Source organism: Podarcis filfolensis (assembly GCF_964270895.1).
Source record: "Podarcis filfolensis genome assembly, chromosome: 2".
NCBI classification, from domain to species: Eukaryota; Metazoa; Chordata; class Lepidosauria; order Squamata; family Lacertidae; genus Podarcis; species Podarcis filfolensis.
This window is the reverse complement of record NC_139605.1, coordinates 88,582,817-88,602,704: the sequence shown is the minus strand read 5'-3', so window position 1 is coordinate 88,602,704 and position 19,888 is coordinate 88,582,817. Positions and strand designations below refer to the sequence as shown.

At 44.4% G+C, this 19,888-nt stretch overlaps 1 protein-coding gene across 1 annotated transcript in view; it reads right to left on the bottom strand.

Annotated features, from left to right (window-relative positions):
* The window catches only part of ST6GALNAC2 (ST6 N-acetylgalactosaminide alpha-2,6-sialyltransferase 2), a 33,910-nt gene that overhangs the window by 9,192 nt on the left and 4,830 nt on the right, over nt 1-19,888 (bottom strand). Inside the window, exons 2-4 of the mRNA XM_083597940.1 lie at nt 5,983-6,075; nt 5,085-5,142; nt 1,299-1,500 (exon numbers count right to left, since the gene is read on the bottom strand). Of these exons, the coding sequence (XP_083454066.1) occupies nt 1,299-1,500; nt 5,085-5,142; nt 5,983-6,075 (353 nt within the window). The remainder of the gene's footprint in view (nt 1-1,298; nt 1,501-5,084; nt 5,143-5,982; nt 6,076-19,888) is intronic.

Sequence of the window (19,888 nt, the reverse complement as noted above, 5' to 3'; positions counted from 1 at the left end):
AACATCTGATCAGGGGAGGTATATCATTCCTGATAAGGATCAGTCACCCCCTTCCCCATCACCTCAGTCTGGATCAGGCATCCTGGATATGTGATGTACTCCACTGGCTGTGGGGCAACTCCCATGTGGGAAGCACCAAGAAGTAGCAGTGGCATGTGGGCATAAAGAGGAAAAGAGATTCTGGGTGCAGCTGCAGATAAGATGTGCGGAAACTACATGCAACAACGCTGATCCTGGGCTTTAGAGCCTTTAGGTGGGAAAATGCTTGGCATGGCTCTGCCCTCTCTCTCCAAGTCAACAACAGTGATTCAGCTGTCGGGGAGCCAGGGAAACACTGCCAACCTGCCCCGCTGTCCGTTACTGGGTTACATGAGAAATCAGGGATAGGGGACCATTTCAGCCCAATGGACCAGATCTTTATTTCTCAGGGCCAACTTTGACAGCTGGGTTGAAGAGAGGGGACTATTTTCTTTTGGGGCAGGAATGTGTTGTTGTTTTTAGAAGCCCACCTATGTTATCAAATCGTTCAGCACATGGAAATTCTCTGCATTATCACTGGTTGTGATCCACGGAAATAAACACAGATCAAAAAATTAAAATGTATGATTAGGCAGAAACAGGATGTGCACACCCAGTTAAGGCACGAGCCATGGCTGAATGTGAATGAGGAGCACATGTGAGCAGCACGCCCTGCCTTATCACTCCTCCCCTAGCGCAAGTGGAGCGAGGAATCATGAGCTACGACCTTACAAACTTAATGCTCATGTTTTATTTCTCTCAAACAAACCATGACAGGGAAGCAAAAGAACAAAACATTGGCTTCAGATACTGCTTTGTTTGGAGACAAACACCTGGCTTAGAGGTCCCAGCAAGGCAAGGGTCATGATGTGTTGCTCATGCCAGGGGATGAGTGAAGCGGGAGCGATTTGGCAGCAACCTTTTATGGCTTACGATGTTGTCCAAACATGGCTGCTGTGGTTATGAATACCAGCATCAATTAATGGAGTGTGCCAAGCACAGGGCCCCAAGAAAGGATGTATTCTTGCTTCATGTGTTCTAGTACCATCTGGCAGGCACTGGATGGTATGAAGTTCCCTGGGCATTACAAAAAAATTGCCATGGGCAATCACTTGTTCGCACCAAGATTGGCTCATGTGTATTTATGCCACCAACACCTCCTGGAGCAGAGCATTGTGAGCCTGGTTTAGAGCTAGGGTAATTAGATTACAGTGCATGCATCCAATGTAGCCCACCATACAACAGAGTAGCCCTCTAGAGCCATGTCCCCAGCCCATTACCTGAATATGACAAGCCACGCCAGCCGTAAGGGACTTTGTGCTCTTTTAGCTTCTCCCAGGTCTCCGGGGTGAAGTGCTGCTTCTCCATCAGCACCGGGATGCCAAAATCAAACTGCTTCCTCATCGTTGGGTCCACCTTTACTTTGGACTTCAGTGAGTGGGGACACAAACCGGACTGAGAAAGGCTTGGCGTGAGCAAATCCTAAAGTGGTAGAAGTTAACACCAATCAATATTTCTTTGGAATGTCTACTTAGGTAGGTCACAGAGAAGACTGGCAAAGAACATAGAACAACCTTAACAAAGCCCCAAATTATATACAGGAGTTCTCGGTTACAACACTACAAACACATGTTCATTGATGAAAACATTCCTGCACTCAGAAAACTCAAATGCTGAGATCAGGGGCGATTTTGCCAAATCAAGCAAAGAAACAGAACTTGAAAAAGCCTGTTGACATCTTTGGTTCTTGCCCAATGGCAGTGACAGAACCACAACAGACCACTGAACCCAAAGGGGAGGAAACAGTAGTCGGAGCAACGTTGTACAGAGGTTTGGGCTACACCCTCTGGGTTTGCTTAGCCTGAGCAGCTGCGCTAAACATAATGTGGGATGAAGCCATGCAGGAGACTGGAACAGCCCTGGTGGGACAGGTGGGAAGTCAGGTGTGCTGATCAGTGCATCTGATCTCTTAACAGTTTTTCTGTGTCCTGAGAAGGGGTTGCTGGATTTCCGTTGTCTGTTAAAACTTCCAGTGGGCAGCAGCTATCAGGTCACTAGTTCAGAGAATTACGCCTATACTGAAGGTACATTGTTTAATTAGTTGACTGTTAAGGGTTGATGCTGCTCAGGACTAAACAAATGTTCCGCCTACACAGACACAACCCACGTGTGTAGCAGTTTTGCTTTGCTTTGCCCTTTCTTTGGGGTCAGCTCTTTCCTGCATCCCATAACACTTGATGGTACAGGAAGGAAGGGAATGTATGACTATTTTCAAGCTGCACTGAATATTGAACAAAGAAATGGTGGAGGAGTATTGCAAACACCAGAGTAGGGTGGGGGCAAGAATCAGGGTTTAGGGAACCGTTTTTCTCTTCTCCTTGTGGGTCAGAGGAGAAAGCCTAAGATTTGTGGTTCTTCCTCCTTTGTTGTGACTCACGAGAGGAAAAAAAATACATGTTCTGGGATGTGGGGTTGGAGATCAACGCTTTTTCACTTCATGGCAACTCTGTAAAGTAGCATTCCATACCGTCATACAAGTCAGATAATTTAGTGCACTAAACGAAGCATTCCAAATTTACTTCTATGGATCCGCATGAGCTTAAAGTCAGATGTTAAACAGCAGCGAAGAATCGTATTCCTAGCTCCCACTGTTTGATGCATTTGCACTGGCTATGTAATTACACTGCCCATGATTAAAAGCCTGCCATTAACATCAAAGGCAGATTCACACGGGCTGCACGGATGACATCTGCTGCTAGACGGATGATTTGAATGTCAAAATTTGAATTCCAATTTTGGGGGCCAAATACCAATTTTTAAAGTCAAATATGGATGGTATTTGAGTTCTGATGAGAACGTCCAAGGCAAGCATCAGAATCCAAATATTGTGCAGCAGAGTCAACCTAAGCATGCTCGTGGCTGGGTTTTGTTTTTCTTAAAATATATTCAACTCATAGCCAAAAACATCTGCAGAAATACTGATTTTATTTATTTTGACGGGATACCTTTTCAGATGCCGCTCTTCGCAATGACCCTCAAAGTGGCCTACAATAAAAATAAAGTGAAGCAGCAGCCAAATTCTCTGATAATTTCTGTGATCGCAAGGGATGGCGTGAGGATAAGGATACTGCTGGCTGTCGGTCAGAGTGAAAAAAGCATTAACCAGGGAAAGTGATATCCCCCTTAGGAAAGGATCCGACAGATGGAGGAATGGGTTCTTTTCAGACAAAGTTACTGGACAATACAGTTGTTCTCCATTTACTGTGCGCATTTCAAGGCTCCATGTCTCTGGAGCTCTCTCCCCAAGGAAGTACACATGGCCCCACCTTTGTTACCTTTGCAATATACCTTTTCAAAAAAAAAAAAAGGTTGCGGACTGTGTTTACTAAGCAGTGTTGTGTTGGGATTTTAAATAGCTGTTGTGAGTATTTAGTTCTTTCACTGGTTTGTTTCATAAATCTATTTTTTTTAAAAAGCATGAAAGGCCTTTGACTTGAAAGGCAGAATGTAGATTTGTGGGTGAATAAGATACATGAAGAGGGACGCGGGTGGCGCTGTGGGTTAAACCACAGAGCCTAGGACTTGCCGATCAGAAGGTTGGCGGTTTGAATCCCCGCAACGGGGTGAGCTCCCGTTGCTCGGTCCCTGCTCCTGCCAACATAGCAGTTCGAAAGCACGTCAAAGCGCAAGTAGATAAATAGGCACCGCTCTGGCGGGAAGGTAAACGGCGTTTCCGTGTGCTGCTCTGGTTCGCCAGAAGCGGCTTAGTCATGCTGGCCACATGACCAGGAAGCTGTACGCCGGCTCCCTCGGCCAATAAAGCAAGATGAGCGCCGCAACCCCAGAATCGGCCACAACTGGACCTAATGGTCAGGGGTCCCTTTACCTTTAAGATACATGAAATAGACATCCCTGCAGATTTTGCATCAGTTCTCGGCAATTGCCTTTTCCTTGCAAATTACTGTATAATGCTGAATTGACCAGGAAAACCTAGATTTTGAATCTAGGTTCAAAATCTACTTAAAGCATACTAGGAGATTTTGGGCATGTCACTGATGCCTTGCAGTAACCCTTTCTTCCCTCTCTCTCTCTCTCTCTCTCTCTCTCTCTCTCTCTCTCTCTGTGTGTGTGTGTGTGAGAGAGAGAGAGGGGGGGGGGGAAAGTGAGCAAAGCATCCTAAAGTATTTTGTTTATTATGTTGAATTCAAACTTAAGTCTTACTCAGAGTAGATCCCTTGAATTCAATGGGATTTAAATTAGTCACAACTAAGTTTAGCTTTAAGCAATTATTAATATAATTTATCATTATAAATTCTAAACTATTACACACACACACATGCATTATATGAATATGCTACACATTTCTCTGTTAAGTCTTAAGATATCATAACCAAATTTTGCAGGATGGTTCCCAAGATCAAGGAAAAGCTTTTCATCTATGTCTGGGGACATCAGGGTGCCATTTTGAATTGAGCTGGCAGACTGAGCCTTTCAAAGCTTCACTGATTTTAACCAATGATTGCAAACCTATGCTGATTTGTTGTTGCTGTTGCTCCTTAGAATCCCCAAAGATTGCCAGGTATGAGGTATTCAAGTCCTGTGGATTTCAGTGCGTCTGCTCTAAGTGTTAATTGAGTGAGACCATCAACTGATAAATTTTCACAGCATACAACCCTTTTCCACTAAGCACACCTGACGCTAAGGCACTCTGTGGCTTAGAAGTCCAGAATTTCATTTTCAGAGGTTGTTCCTCTTGGTTGTAAACTAGCAAGCAAGAAAGTGAGGGATATACCTGTATTCGTGCCATGCCTGTTCCAGAGACATGTAGTCAACCTCTCTAACTCTGAATTAGAAACAAGTGTTGTGGAAGATTAACTCTTACGATGTGAGCCTTGAATAGCAGAGAGTAAATAGTTTTGTCTTTATTTAGTTTTTAATGTTTGATGTTTTGCTATGTTTTATATGTGCTGTAAGCACATTATGATGATGATGTCTGGGTGCTGGCCTGCTTTTGGGAAGGGGACAAAAGGCAAGGAAGTCCTTAGAATGAAGGATGGACTTGTTACCTTCTCCTTAGGATGATTAAGAATTCCTCTCTCAGATGAATTTTTGGTTGGGTTCCCCCTAGAATGAAAACAGCAGGAAAAGGAGACTGACTTTCACGCACAAACATTTGTTCACTGTATACTGAGATGCCTACACTATCCAACAACCCTTTCTAAGGGTTTGCTCAACTTCCAGTGATTTAGATATGAAATCTAGACCCTTTTCTAGCCATGGGATAGTTACAGATTGATGAACCTGTCGTACTGGGTCTGTCCCATTGCCATCCAGCCCACAGGAAGCATTAAAGAGCATACATCAACATTGCAGTGCACTTATGAAGATGAAACCTGTGATACTGTTTGCCTGGGGTGACGATCAGAATGTTCAGTTGCTGAAGGAGCTAAACAGTTGGTAGTTGTAATTCTGTGAGGAAAGGGGAAGCTGTCAGCATGGCTGGATTTAAAAGGTTGCATGTGGCAGGTTAGGAATTGGGAAGGAAACCTGGATGCTGGGAAATCAAGGGCCAGGGAGTCCAAAGACAAGAAAGATGAAGGAAGGAAAGGTGCAGGGCAAACCATGAAATATGAAAGACAAAACTGGGAAGAGGGGGTTAGGGCTGCAAACTACTGTCAGAAGGGAAGTGGGCAAGCCTAGGACACTGGGGAACTGGGGAATCAAGAAGGTTATTAGCCAACATGGTGCCCTCAGAACCCTCTGGGCTACAACCCCCAGAAGGTCCAGCCTAAATCCTGACAGCGCAAATCTGCTAGCTGTGACTTATCTCGGCCCTGACATCCCTCTAGGGGCAAGAAGGACCCAGAAGAAGTGGGTGACTGAATCAAATGCATCAATTTTAAGTAACCACCCAATTCTCTGGTAACATTTCTGTGAGGAAGGGTTCACTCCAGCCTCACTCACCTCTTTGTGATGCTTTCTCTGGGCAGACTGTGGTTCCTGACATCTTGGGGAATTTCTGCTTGCGCTGGCCCCAGTGTCTCCTGCTGCAGCAGTCTGGAATACAGTAACAGAAGCAGGTGGAGAAGTTATGTATGGAGTTCTCATTTCATGCCAGCATTCCTATAGGTTTCGCCTCCAGAGACATCCATTTTATTCCACATCCATGATTATTTGTGCCCATGACACTACTGGATCAGTCACACACAATCCCACTATCAATACAGTTTGCATTTCTAAATGATTTGGGATGGTTTGCATGAAATAGTCCATGCATATCCCATAATCTCCTGCTGAAATCCCATAAGCTTTTGTTATGGATTATTTGTTCTGGATTATGTTCTGGATTATTTTTGTCCTAGGTTTGTTGTACCGTAGCCCCTACAGACAGCAATGACCACCTCCTAGTGGAGCAGCAATAAAACTGCTAGCACATTTGCAAAGCTAAGCAGGGTCCAGTATGGGTTTCAAATTGGATGGGGAACCATGTGTAGAGATTGCTGAAAAGCAGAGGGTTGGGCTAGATGACCCTCAGGGTCCCTTTGAGTTGTATGATAGCACTGGGGAAGCATTGCAGAACAAACTCAAGCAGGATAAATCCACCACTAATGCACTTATTATTGTGTCAAGGACACATTGCAAAGTGTGCCTGCAAGAACACCAGTCTGGAGAGGCCCTCAGTCTGAGCTGCCACATAGCTCAGTTCTTAGATCTTGCAAACTTTGTGTGACTTTAGCTCTGAGGTATGTAGCTGTCAGTGTTTAGCAAAACTCCTGAATTAACTCATAATTTAGATGCTGAGGAATAACGTGTTCCACCATAAAGCATGGCAGCATGAAGCAATTCCTCCCCCTCCCCCCAGTTTTTGCACAACACCTTAACTATACAATGAATTTAGATCTTAGAACACCAGTGCTGGTTTCCTTGTTTTTACATTGCAGGTGAAGTAGAAACAAGCATGGAGAATGTGGAGTTCAAGTACAGTGATACCTTGGGTTAAGTACTTAATTCGTTCCGGAGGTCCGTTCTTAACCTGAAGCACCACTTTAGCTAATGGGGCCTCCCGCTGCCACCACGCCGCCAGAGCACGATTTCTGTTCTCATCCTGAAGCAAAGTTCTTAACCTGAAGCACTATTTCTGGGTTAGCGGAGTCTGTAACCTGAAGCGTATGTAACCTGAGGCGTATGTAATAGGCACATTAAAACAACAACAACACAACCTTCTCTACTGGACTTCCCAGCGCTTGTAGGGATCCCAGTTTGCTCAAACTTGGCCTGAGTTGGTAAAAGGATCCACAAAGAAGGAGCAAAAGGCATTTGGGGGGCGGGGCGGGGGGAGCAAGGGCATAAGGACACGTTCCAACAAGATGCAGAAACTTGCAATGACAGAGTCTTGTGGTAAAACTGAAACTGGCCCATCCACATTTTCTTAGCTTGAACCGGTATTATTTGGCAATCTTTTACTTGGGGCAGGGCTGTTTCTCAACCATGCCTTTTGCAGAGGTGAGGTGGTTAGAGTGCCTGTCTATGGCTCTTATCCCCACTCTAGCAATGAAGCACACTGAGCTATTGAGAGGATAAAAAAGGAGGGGATGAGGATAAAATGGGGAGAGAATCAGAAATGCTGCCTTGAACTCCCTGGTAGTAAGGCAGAATATCTGGGTAACGAATGAACCAATGAATAAACAAATGTTATAAGAAAGATGCGTGGCAAACCTACATCTAATCAAACTTCTCTGTGCTGCCCAACTGCCTCATATTATTAGGCAAGGCAGGAACGTTGTTGACTTGAATGGCAAGCCAGACTTCTTCCTGTTCCTACAAGGCTTAGCGGGCCAGAGACAAATGAGACATGCTGGCCCTGATTCAGGGACATTCCTGCACAACAGCAGGCTGCCTGCCGGAGGCTGTGCAGGATGATCCCCCTCCTTCTCCCCATCAAAGAGATGATTAACGCTGTCAGCTTAGATTGGAACAGCCCTTAGACTTCGCCACACACAATCCGTGCATGGGAGATGTGAGCTGGCAACTCTCATCCTCTGCCTGGCATTGCATCTGTGGCAAAGGAACACAACACCTGCACAATGCCTGGTCAGGTGCTGGATCTAGGGATTTTGCATGCAGATCCGCTCCTCTGGATCCGAGTTCCCATACTTTGCCTTCAGTAGAATACCAAACTCCAAGGAGTGTGAATTTTTACATCCAGCTGCTTAATATTGGTATTAAGTATTCAAAGCCTCCTTTGTGGGTCTGGGCCAGTAACAACAGGTGCAAATTTATGGCGCACATCAGTGCAGCAGATCACCTCAGCCATTTGGATCATGGAGGATGTCTGTTGAGGGCTACTAGCCATGATGGCTATGTTCCCCCTCCACTGTCAGAGGCACTATGCCTCCAAACGCCAGTTGCTGAATACCAACCCTATTCATGCTTCCCAATATCACCGATTGGGAGAGTACTAATGCACTCAGGTCCTGCCTGTGGTTTTCCATAGGCCTCTGGTTGACCACAGTGAAAACAAGATGGCGGACTAGAAGGGCCATGGGCCTGATCCAGCAGGGAGGCTCTTATGATCTTATCAGTGTTGGTGCCAGGGGTCACCACTCTTCTGCAGGGCCCCCACTTCCAATCTCTGGAGCCCCTTGGCCCCACTTCCCTGTTCACCTACCTAACCCCTTTGACAATGCAAGTGGTGACTCGAGTGAGGAGACAGAGCAGCATGCTGTCCCTTGGGGTGGTTGTGAGGCTGCAGCCCAGAGAAAGAGGGCAAGCAGATGGAGGCAGCAGTGAGGAAGGCATGCCCCCCCCAAACCTGGAACCGACGCTGACTTGGATGGTCAGCTTGTATCAACCTGCAGGATAGGAGCAGGTTGAATGGGCTGAGGAGGCAGGGAGAGCTGCTGCCAGAAATGGCTTTTGTTTTGTTTTGCCGTGGAGACCACCCAACCAACCTCAGTCTCCCCTCAGTCAGCTCCTCACCCCATACCCCTGGTGGCATTGCTTGTAACCCTCCTCCTCCTTAGGTTGTGTACATACATTCAAAGCGCATTCTTTCCCTCAAAGAATTATGGGCATTGTGGTTTGTTAAGGGTTGCTATGAATTGTAATTCTGTGAGGGGTAAACTACACTACCCATAATTCTTTGAGGGGAAGAACGTTGCTTTAAGAGTGTCGTGTGTACACAGTCTTCTTAGTCTCAGTGTTGCCCTTGAGGATGGGGACAAAACTAGAATTACCTGTCTCTGCCTGTCTCTCATGGGCAGCGGTTGCATGCCCACTGTTGGTCTCCCTGCCACTCTCAATGGGCATCAGCCCCCGCTGTTTATTTTAAATCTGCTATGGTTGCCTCAGCGATCTCTAGAGAAACCATATTTGCATTTCTGAACGTTACTGTTTGTTACTATTTAAGGACTATTGTTGTGCAAACCTAACACAGTCTGACCGTGTGTTGCTTCTTTGCCTTGCAATAATTGCTCAACCAGTACATTTTTACATAAAGGGATTATTAAAAAAGACGCAAGGAGTTTTCCAGTCCACGTTCTTTGGAAAGCAAATGGAACAACTCTCCAGCCCTCTCTCCTTAGAAAGCAAGGAGACCCTGTTAAAAGCAGTGGCTGTGAATGTCTTCCACTATCGGGGAAACAAGAAGCACAAAGTATATTTGGGAATCTTTAAAATCCAAAGGGTTGATCCAGCAAAAGAGCCCAGTTAAATTTATTGTGGATAAGGAAACAGCTTCAGGATCCCATTTAGGATCTCCCTGCCCCATGCAGGAAGATCCTGACTATTAATCTGACTAATTTTATTCTGAAATAAAATCACTCACAGGGCCCAATCCGGAACATGCTTCTGGATCAGGTTCCTGTTTTCTGCTGGAAAAGGCCCCCTCCCTGGCTGCTATTTGTTCCCGAAGGTGCTGTTGGCAGTAAACATCCCTTTGGGTTGCTGAAGTAGCAGCCATAAGATTCACAATTTGCAGGAGAAATCAGTGCAGGACTGACCCCAATCAAACCTGCAGTGCATTCCACACTGAGGCCCTGAAACTGGATTTTCTTCCAAATGATAGTGGTCAGATGAAGGATTATTATCATTATCATTATTATTATTTAAAGCAAGCATGCTACTGATCTAGAGGTGTCCATGAGAATTTCAAAGGAATTCTACTTGAATGATTTCAAAAGGAGGCACCAGTATGAGATGCTGTATTACTTACTGAGCAAGGAATCTTGGCCGGAAAAAAGACAATGGCTTCATTTCCTACAACAGCATAACTCAGTTTTGCCAAGTTGATTGCATCTGTCACTGCTTCCTTTAAAGAAGCACTTGAGCTTGTTTTGAGCAACTGTAATTCAGGTACATCCAACTGGTTGATCGCTGGGGCACTGCAGGTTGATCGCGGGATTAAATAAATTGGGCCATGACAACTCTGAGCACTCCCCTCTAAAAGAAGCTCAACAATTTTGGGCACTCCCCCCCCCCAAATAGCTCAACAACTTTGGGCACTCCTCCCAAAATAAGCTCAACAACTCTAGGCAATGGCAATGGGTAGAACACTGCCTTTTTTATACTGGGAGTAGATCACAGTCTCTTGGGAGTTATCTGTACTTGTTGCATCTCATTGCTTCCAATGTCTATGCACTTTGCATGTGTATAAAAAGGACCTCTGACAGTTAAGTCCAGTTGCAGTGCTCATCTCGCTTTAGTGGTCAAAGAGCCCACGTTTGTCCGCAGACAGCTTCCGGATCACGTGGCCAGCATGACTAAGTCGCTTCTGGCGAGCCAGAGCAGCACACGGAAACGCTGTTTACCTTCCCACCGGAGCGGTACCTATTTATCTACTTGCACTTTAACGTGCTTTTGAACTGCTAGGTTGGCAGGAGCTGGGACCGAGTAACAGGAGCTCACTCCGTCGTGGGGATTCGAACCGCCGACCTTCTGATTGGCAAGCCCAAGAGGCTCCGTGGTTTAGACCACAGCACCACCTGCGTCCCCTTGCATGTGTATACATACCTGCAATTGAAGATTAATATTACCATTCCTGCATCTGATGATGTGGCCTCTAGTCCACACAAGTTCATGCTAATTTTTTAATCTTTAAAGTGTCACAGGACCCTTCATTGTTGTTGTTGTTTGCATATTTAAGGTAGCAATCCTTGTACACTTACCTGGGAGAAAGTCCCATTGAATGCAGTAGGCCTTTCTGCTGAGTAAGCATGCAGAAGAAGAAGAAGAAGAAGAAGAAGAAGAAGAAGAAGAAGAAGAAGAAGAAGAAGAGGAGGAGGAGTTGTTTGGATTTGATATCCCGCTTTATCACTACCCTAAGGAGTCTCAAAGCGGCTAATATTCTCCTTTCCCTTCCTCCCCCACAACAAACACTCTGTGAGGTGAGTGGGGCTGAGAGACTTCAAAGAAGTGTGACTGGCCCAAGGTCACTCAGCAGCTGCATGTGGAGGAGCGGAGACGCGAACCTGGTTCCCCAGATTACGAGTCTACCTCTCTTAACCACTACACCAAACTAGGATTTGTTTTCACCTCTAGGTTGGTGAGATTTAAGCATGTGCTTCACTCCTATAGTGAAACAAATTGATTGTCAGATGTGTTCAAGTATCACTGGATCATGCCATAGGTCTGGACAAATCAGCATATCTGCATGTGAAAACCATTATTTTACTGTACTTAAAGAAGGAGCAAGTAGTTACAGAGTTATTGTAAAAAGTACAATGAATGAACAGGAAGCATTTTGAGCCTGCATACACACCATCGATTTAAAGGTTACTGGAAAATGCAGCACTGTGAGAGATAAACTACAGTTCCCAGTACATTTTTTTTAGGGGCAGGGACGGTGCTTTAAATGTATGGTGTGTATACAACCTGAAACTCTACATAAATATTATTATAAAATTGTTTCTGAGACATGGGTCTCCCAGTCTAACTCAATTAAAGTACTGTACAAACATAGACAATAACAACTGACACTTCTTATTCAGAACGACAGACAAATCTGTCAGTTTCAGATTCTCATTTTCCCCAAACTTAAGTTCAGTTCATTCCATTTTCACATCCATTTGCCATTTTCCCTTGAAAAAGTCCACATGAAGATTCACAGTTCACACACATTTCTTTCGATCTTTGTGTGCAATATTGTCCAATATCGTTTTTGCAAGGAATTTCCCCAGCTATGTTGCTTTGCATACTATTTCCATATAGTTGTGCACACTTTTTCATTGGATAACTGCAGCGCAAAATTTGGGGAAGTGAGAATTCTGAAGGGTATCTTATTAGTGCAGGAAGTGTGACTTGGGTCATTCGTATCAACTTCTCCCCCATCCCTACTCAGAAGTAAATCCTACTGTATTCAACTGGGCTAACGCACAAATAAACGTGGGTTGCAGCCACACAACCCCTAGCTATTTTGTTCCTGCTTCTTCTTTTCCAGATGCCTGTTTTGTCTTGGATCTTACCCAACCACTGGTAAACCTGAGGTCAGGCAACTTGGCTAAGCCCTTCTCAGTCAACAGCTCCACCTCCCTACATGCTAGGTGGGTCATCTTGGAAGAAGAAGAAAGAGGCCCATTCATTGGGAAACAGAAGGTTGACTTCAAAGCAACTCTCACAGCAGCCTGCCCAAGTTCGGGTGGGTGGGGAAATCAATATCACCATCGTGTATCTATGAAAAATGCTTTATTGTGGATTAGACAAGGCACATGTTGTTGAAGAGGCATTTACTGAAATATGAGCTCTTGCTGATAGTATACTCGCCATCCTGGCTTGAACTTTCTGCAAGGCGTCGCCCCAAACCTGAACTGGCTTTAGGGTTGAGTTTTAATGCGGCTCTGCCTAGTTAACACCTGCTTCCTGTTTAACAGAGCCCATCAAAACTAAACATGGGCACAACTGGAAGACAGGCATGTACTCCCTTGCAGTAATCTGGAGCTGCCACATCCACTGCAATGTGCAAATGAAGCTCCAAGCACAGACTGCCTTGTTAACTGCAACAGAGACAGCCAACCTCCATGTACAAAGAATGGAAGCACAGATTTTCTCCCTCCGGCAAAATGAATGGATTGGCTCTCTGTGTCTAGGTGTTTGTGTAGACCAGAGCTCCCACAACCATCAGGCATTGAGGAGCATGGCAAAATAATTCAAGGGACCACAACGATCATCTAGTCCAACCCCCTGCAATGCGGAAATCTTCCACCCGATGCGGGATTCGAACCCATGACCCTAAGATTAACAGTCTTGTGTTTTGCCAATTGAGCTATCCCTCAGCTGCCCCTTCTCCAAAAATGGATTTTAGGGCTATATATAAAAAGAAACGTAGAATTACAAAAATAAATAATGCAATAAAATGAAGAGGAATAAAACTATCCAACCTGTGTGTGTGTGTGTGTGTGTGTGTGTGTGTGTTTTGGGTAAATAATAAAGTTGCAACCTGGCACCGAAAATAATAAACTGTTGGCATCCAGGTGCCAACCCAGTGAAGGTCATTTCTTTTGGACATACAGCCAATGTACTTTTCCTGCAGGTGAAACAGACTTCCTCTGATGACCTGGGTGCATAGGCATTAAGAATTCAAGCCATTTCCCCCCACAACTGAAGTCAATGGGGCTTGATGTATTTACAGCCCCGTCCATCTAGATGGACAGGTCTGTGGCTTGGCCTTAATGAAAGGACTCCTGCCCTTTGCACAACAAGCCTTTCCAGGAAGGCCACCAAGAACCTTTCTCACAACAGGCTTAAGGGGGATGTCTGCCACAGGCTACGCACATGCAGAACTGAAGAAACACGATCTGCTCGCTCCTCTGTGTGAAAATCACCATTTGGGTGTCACAAAGGTTTCCTTGTCTCTCTTTCTGCTCCTTCAGACTGGCCCTGGCCAGAAGGTCAACCCCTTGAACTGCAACTATTGGAATGGATTCCAAAACATCCCCCCTCAGAGGAATCAGTCTCCACATGCTCAGAAATATAGACCGGAGACTTTTTCGAAGCAAAAGGGGTGGTTTAAACTTATCTGTGAACTGGAGCAGCCCTGTTTGTTTTTGCTCTGGGGTACAAGTCCAGAATCTGGGTTCAAATCTCCACTCAGCCCTAAAGCTCACTAAAGTGACCTTGGGCCAGTAGCTTTCTCCTGGCCTAACCTACCTCACAGGGCTGCTGCGAGGATAAAATGAGGAAGGGGAGAAACTTATATGCTACCTCGAGCTGTTCGGATGAACATTTGAATCCTCAATAACCAGTATGCACAACCCTTCTCAACCCGCACACTTATGTGTTTTGCAACATATGTATTTCTATGAATGTCTGGTTTTTGTTCTGCTACTGTTCTGCTTGTGAAAGGATTATTCATACAGCCAGTGCAAACAATGGCAACAGGGGCAAATGTGAGGCTCTGCCTAAGCTACTGGTGGGGACAGAAAGGAGAAACATTAAGAAGGGAACCTCATGCAGGAGGCAGAAACATCAGCATAGGAGTTATGAGTTTGCTTATGAAGCCTGGAGGAGTAGGATATTCTGAGTGGTTTACCCAATGATTTCTAAAAACAGTGGCTTCGTACGTATGCAACCTTTTCTTCTAGGACTCCCATGTCTTTCACTGCTGCATGGTAGGCAGCTCTTTTGGACATCTTTCTTACATGCCTAGACCAGGGGTGGCCAACCTATTCTATTATTTAAGCGACGTGGGTGGCGCTGTGGTCTAAACGATAGAGCCTAGGGCTTGCCGATCAGAAGGTGGGCGGTTCGAATCCCCATGACAGGGTAAGCTCCCGTTGCTCGGTCCCTGCTCCTGCCAACCTAGCAGTTCAAAAGCCCATCAAAGTGCAAGTAGATAAATAGGTACCGCTCCGGCGGGAAGGTAAATGGTGTTTCCGTTCACTGCTCTGGTTTCGCCAGTCATGCTGGCCACATGACGCGGAAGCTATACGCCGGCTCCCTCGGCCAGTAAAGCGAGATGAGCGCCACAACCCCAGAGTCATCTGCGACTGGACCTAATGGTCATAGGTCCCTTTACTTTTACCATTCTATTATTATTATTATTATTATTATTATTATTATTATTATTATTCTATTTATACACAGCTCATCTGACTGGGTTGCCCCAGCCACTCTGGGCGGCTTCCAACATATATAAAAACATAATAAAACATTAAACATTAAAGAACTTCTCCATACAGAGCTGCCTTCAGATAGCTCAGGGGTTGGATAACTCCATACCCGCCAACATTTCTCCAATGAAAATAGGGACATCCAAAGGAAAAGAGGGACATTCTGGGATCAAATCAGAAACCAGGATGACGTCTGTAAATCTGGGACTGTCTCTGGAAAATAGGGGAACTTGGAGGGTCTGCTACACTGAGCCTGGAAATAGCTATCCTGAGTGTCCCAGTCTGAACCTATGGTTTGCCTATTCTAGCTCATGAATGCAAAAGGTCACCCAAAGTAGTGACAAGGCTACAAGGGAGATGCCACCCAGAATTGTCTCCGGCACTAAGCGGAGGAGACGTTCACATTTGGAGTTAATGATTTCAGATATCACAAAAATAAACGCAATATGTCCATCTGTTACAACTTGGCAGGCACCGGCTTTATGCAAATGATGTGCAAAACCTGTTAATTACAATTAGCTCAAATATACAAATTAGATGCCGGCACCTGGATATCGTATGTTGCCAATGTGGTTCTCAGAGCTGTTCACCCCTGATCTAAAGAGACCTGCAGCAGAAGTCTATACATCTTATGGAAACATGTACAGTATTTGGATTTAGCCTTGCGAAAATAACTTCTAACAAATCTGTCTCACTCAGACATGTCTTTCTTCCCCATCACCTCCCCTGCAAGCTTCTTTCGGACGTCAAACCCAATGAGAGCCAAATCAGATTTTCCCTCGAGCCGTCGCCAGGAAAGAATGTCTACTGGTGTGGGTATTGTTATAGCTAACCTACATCTGTTTTCTTAAAATTAAAAACAGCAACAGCATTTTCACATTTAGAAAATGAGATACAAATCCACTGCATTAATGCATTTATTATTACAAGGGTAAGAAAGGTAAAGCTATTATATTGCTTGACTTCCAGATTATGGATTAATTAAATTGATTTAATTAATTTCTTAAATTCTTATGGAGCAGCTACATCATCAAATCAACCCCATGGTCCTTAATCTGTAACTACACACACACACTGGACTCCAAAAACGTAAACATTCCTTAGTTTTCTTGCTTTCTCAACATGGTTGTTCATTTTATAATCCCAACCTGCTCCTATAACTTCCTTATTAGGTCTCTTTTACTTGGTCTTGCACTTTCCCCTTAGCTTTTAGCATATCCTATCATGACCATCATAGGAATGCATCATACCCGCACTTGGTAGGTCGTTAGGGTGCTATATTTTACATAATTAAATGAACAAAGCAAAGGGTCCATCTGAAATGCATCTTTAAGCATATTAATCACCATATGCTAAAAGCTCGCAGCCTTCTGGCATCTCCATCCAATTTGATATAAATCTTCCCTGACCAAGTGCGTTGCCTTGAGGTCAGATTCGACGTTGGCTTTACCAGAAATAAATTATTTGCGTTAAAACTATTGCCTCAATTACCCTCCACATTCTACTTTTATTATGACACCATGTAATTCCGTTTTAATCAGTAAACTTGTTAAAAGCACGCAATTGACTCAATTGCAAAACTCTGAATAAGTGGCTAATGTGTAGGGCAATTGAAGTTTTGTTATGGTTACCTCAGTGGCAGTTCACAGTTACCATAGTTCCTTGAATTACAAAGCAACAAGGGCAGGTCTCGGCTGGGTCATTTGTGTGAAAGACTTGCGCCAACAACAGTCAATTTTTTTGTCTGACAGAAGAAAACAGGATTAGGAGCCGCAAGTTAGACCTAGGGAGGGTTAGGAATAGTAGTCTAATTAAATGTATCAGGCAAGGACCCTAGAAATTACATCCTGATTTCTAGGCACTGCCTGTGGAGATACTGGGTGATCTGTATGCAAAGCAGGGAATCCTGCAAGGACTGGAATCAGACAGCAAATGAAAGGAAGAAGTGGAAGCTAGAGGCATCTAAATCAGTAGGTTGTGAGCTGTGTTTTGAGATCTTTTGGGGGGCAGCCACAGATAGGCTCCTTGCCAAATGTTGTGGTGCTCTATTTAGACCAAGGTTCCCCAAACTTGGGTCTCCAACTGCTTTTGGACTACAATTTCCATCATCCCTGACCAGAGGTCCTGCCAGCTAGGGATGATGGGAGTTGTAGTCCAAAAACAGTCTGAGAACCAAGTTTGTGAACCAAGTTTGTCCAAGGTACTGGACAGTCAGCATCAGGAAACACAGAAAAAAACGGTGGTCTTATTTAGCAGATTTTCAAAGGATCTGACCTGATTTCAGCTTCTGGAGCATAGTCCCTGGAATGACTGAGTGATGAGGGCAGCTGTCGCCAGGGGTGGACTTTGATAACATGGTGCCCTGAGCAAGGACAAAATTTGCCCCCTACTTTAATATTTCTTATTTTCACAATAATTCCTTTTGGTACAGTTGCATTTTTATGGATCTTCTCAGTAGGTGCCCGTATTAATATAGGTATGTTATTGTTATTGTTATTGTTATTGTTATTGTTATTGTTATTGTTATTGTTATTGTTATTGTTATTGTTATTGTTATTATTATTTTGCTCCCCTTTGGTCAGCACCTTGTGCAGGGGAGACACCCACACCGCCCTAAATCTGGCACAGCTCTTACACAGTTCCTCAAATATGACCCAGTGTCTGATGAAAATTATTATTGTCCAAAAGCACAGCAAGTGTTATTTTTGGTTAAGCAGAATGTTAGCTAGGTCTACAAGGGAGCAAGATATGCTGCTACCAAGCATCCTCAAAGGAAGTCTTTATTTCCTCCTGTCTTCTCCCCTAAGGCCTTGTGCCTCTGAAGGCATTGCTTCATCCAGAGAAAGGAGCTTCCACCTACAATTTATTGCTATTAGGGGCACAGTAGACGTTACATACAAATGCGTGTAATAAATCTTTCTATCTGACAAATAACTGGGGGTGGAGGGGAGGCTGCTTAATCCTTTCCCCACCAGCCATTTCCCTGCTGAACATAGTATCTCCCTCTCACCCCACTCACCAGCTTCTTTCTCATGGACTCATATAATTTTAGGATGAGGAGAGACCCCTGTGAGGTTCCATATACAGGCAAATGTGCATGTAACTCTATGAGGCTGCATTTTAATGTTTTAATGTTATAAAGTATTTTAATCTTGTTTTTAAGCTGTATTTCAATCAATTGTTTTTATATTTGGTGTTAGCCGCCCTGAGCCCAGTCTTGGCTGGGGACATAGCTGTCAAGCGTCCCTTATTTGGCGGGACAGTCCCTTATCCCAGGGCCATGTCCCGCTGCTGTCCCTTATTGATGATATCCCTTAAATAAGCTACTGAAGGTAATGGGGCCCTTTCTATGCCCAGCTGTGCTTTGCCAACAACAAATTGTTCCTTTTTTGTGTTGAATATATGCTATATGGTAATTTATGGACCTAATAGGTATGTAAAGCCATTTGCACGCAACAAAATATGTATTTTATCAAAGTAATTGTTGATCCCTTATTTTGGCTGCTGATCCCTTATTTTCGAGGCTGCTGGTCCCTTATTTTCAGATCTGTAAGTTGACAGCTATGGCTGGGAAGGGCGGGGTATAAATAAATTTCATTATTATTATTAACTCTACAGCTAGAGGCTGGAGCAGAGAAAGGGACCTTCCCCTCCACAGCTCATCTGATACAAATCCCAGCCTCCGAAGGCTGTGTTTCCCTGATGAAACGCTGTAGTTTTCATTAGGAGCATTTAGCTCACCCTTAGTTGGCCTAGAAATGGGGGTTAATTGTGATGCAACAGTGCTCCTTGCCATTTGCTTTCTTTGTAAAGAAAAACTCTGGTGCAGATTTACCAGATCCTGCCCCTCTGAAAACATGCAGTGAGGAGGACGTCACTTTGATGTATTAAAAAAAAAGAGAGGGGAAAATAAGGAATGAGACCCAAATGTTTATTTTGCAACTAGAATATACGTATACCAGCAGGACAATGGTGTGGGAAATGGAAAGTTCTGATAAGCGAGTTGAGATGAAAAACTGAACTTTCCATCTCAATAAAGATAGGACACGTTATTACCTCCTATCAATCTGAAAAATGCTGGGGCAATTGTCATTCATCTTTCAACTGGAATTGTTGTGGGGTGGTGGGGAGGGGAGGTTGGATAAGAGATATCAGAACTTCGACCCTCACAGACCTGACAAAATGTGTTGTTTGCTCAATTGAAAGGAAGAGGTTGGAGAACAGGCTGGGCAGTTATGTCTCCTAAACTCCAAGGAGCTACCCTGAAGGACATGAACAGTAAAGAATTGCCCACAAACTCTAGGGTTGCCATATTTCAAACCGTGAAAATCCAGACAGTTTGAGCTTTTTTTAGTTTTGCCCAAAGTGGTTGAGCTTTTGGGACAAAATTGCTAAAAAAACCCACAAAACTGTTTTTGAGTATTTTTATTTTTAAAAGGCACTGCCGACATCGGCTGCCATACGTCCGGGTTTTCCAGGACATCAGTGCCGATTTCTGCTGGTGACTGCAGTATTCTGGATATATCCGGCAAAATCTAGACGTATGGCAATCCTGTAACTTAGAACTTTTCTGTTTTACAACAAAGACAAATGTGTCCATTTCACTTAGTCATGCTGAGAAGGTTGGGCCATAGCAGAAAAACTGAGGAGGAGGAGGGGGGCAGAGAGAGCTCTTAAACCATACGTAGCTTGGATATGGAATGCCTTTCAAGTTCTTGAGATAATGGGCAGTATTCAACTAAACAAGTTTGTGAGCAGAATGACTT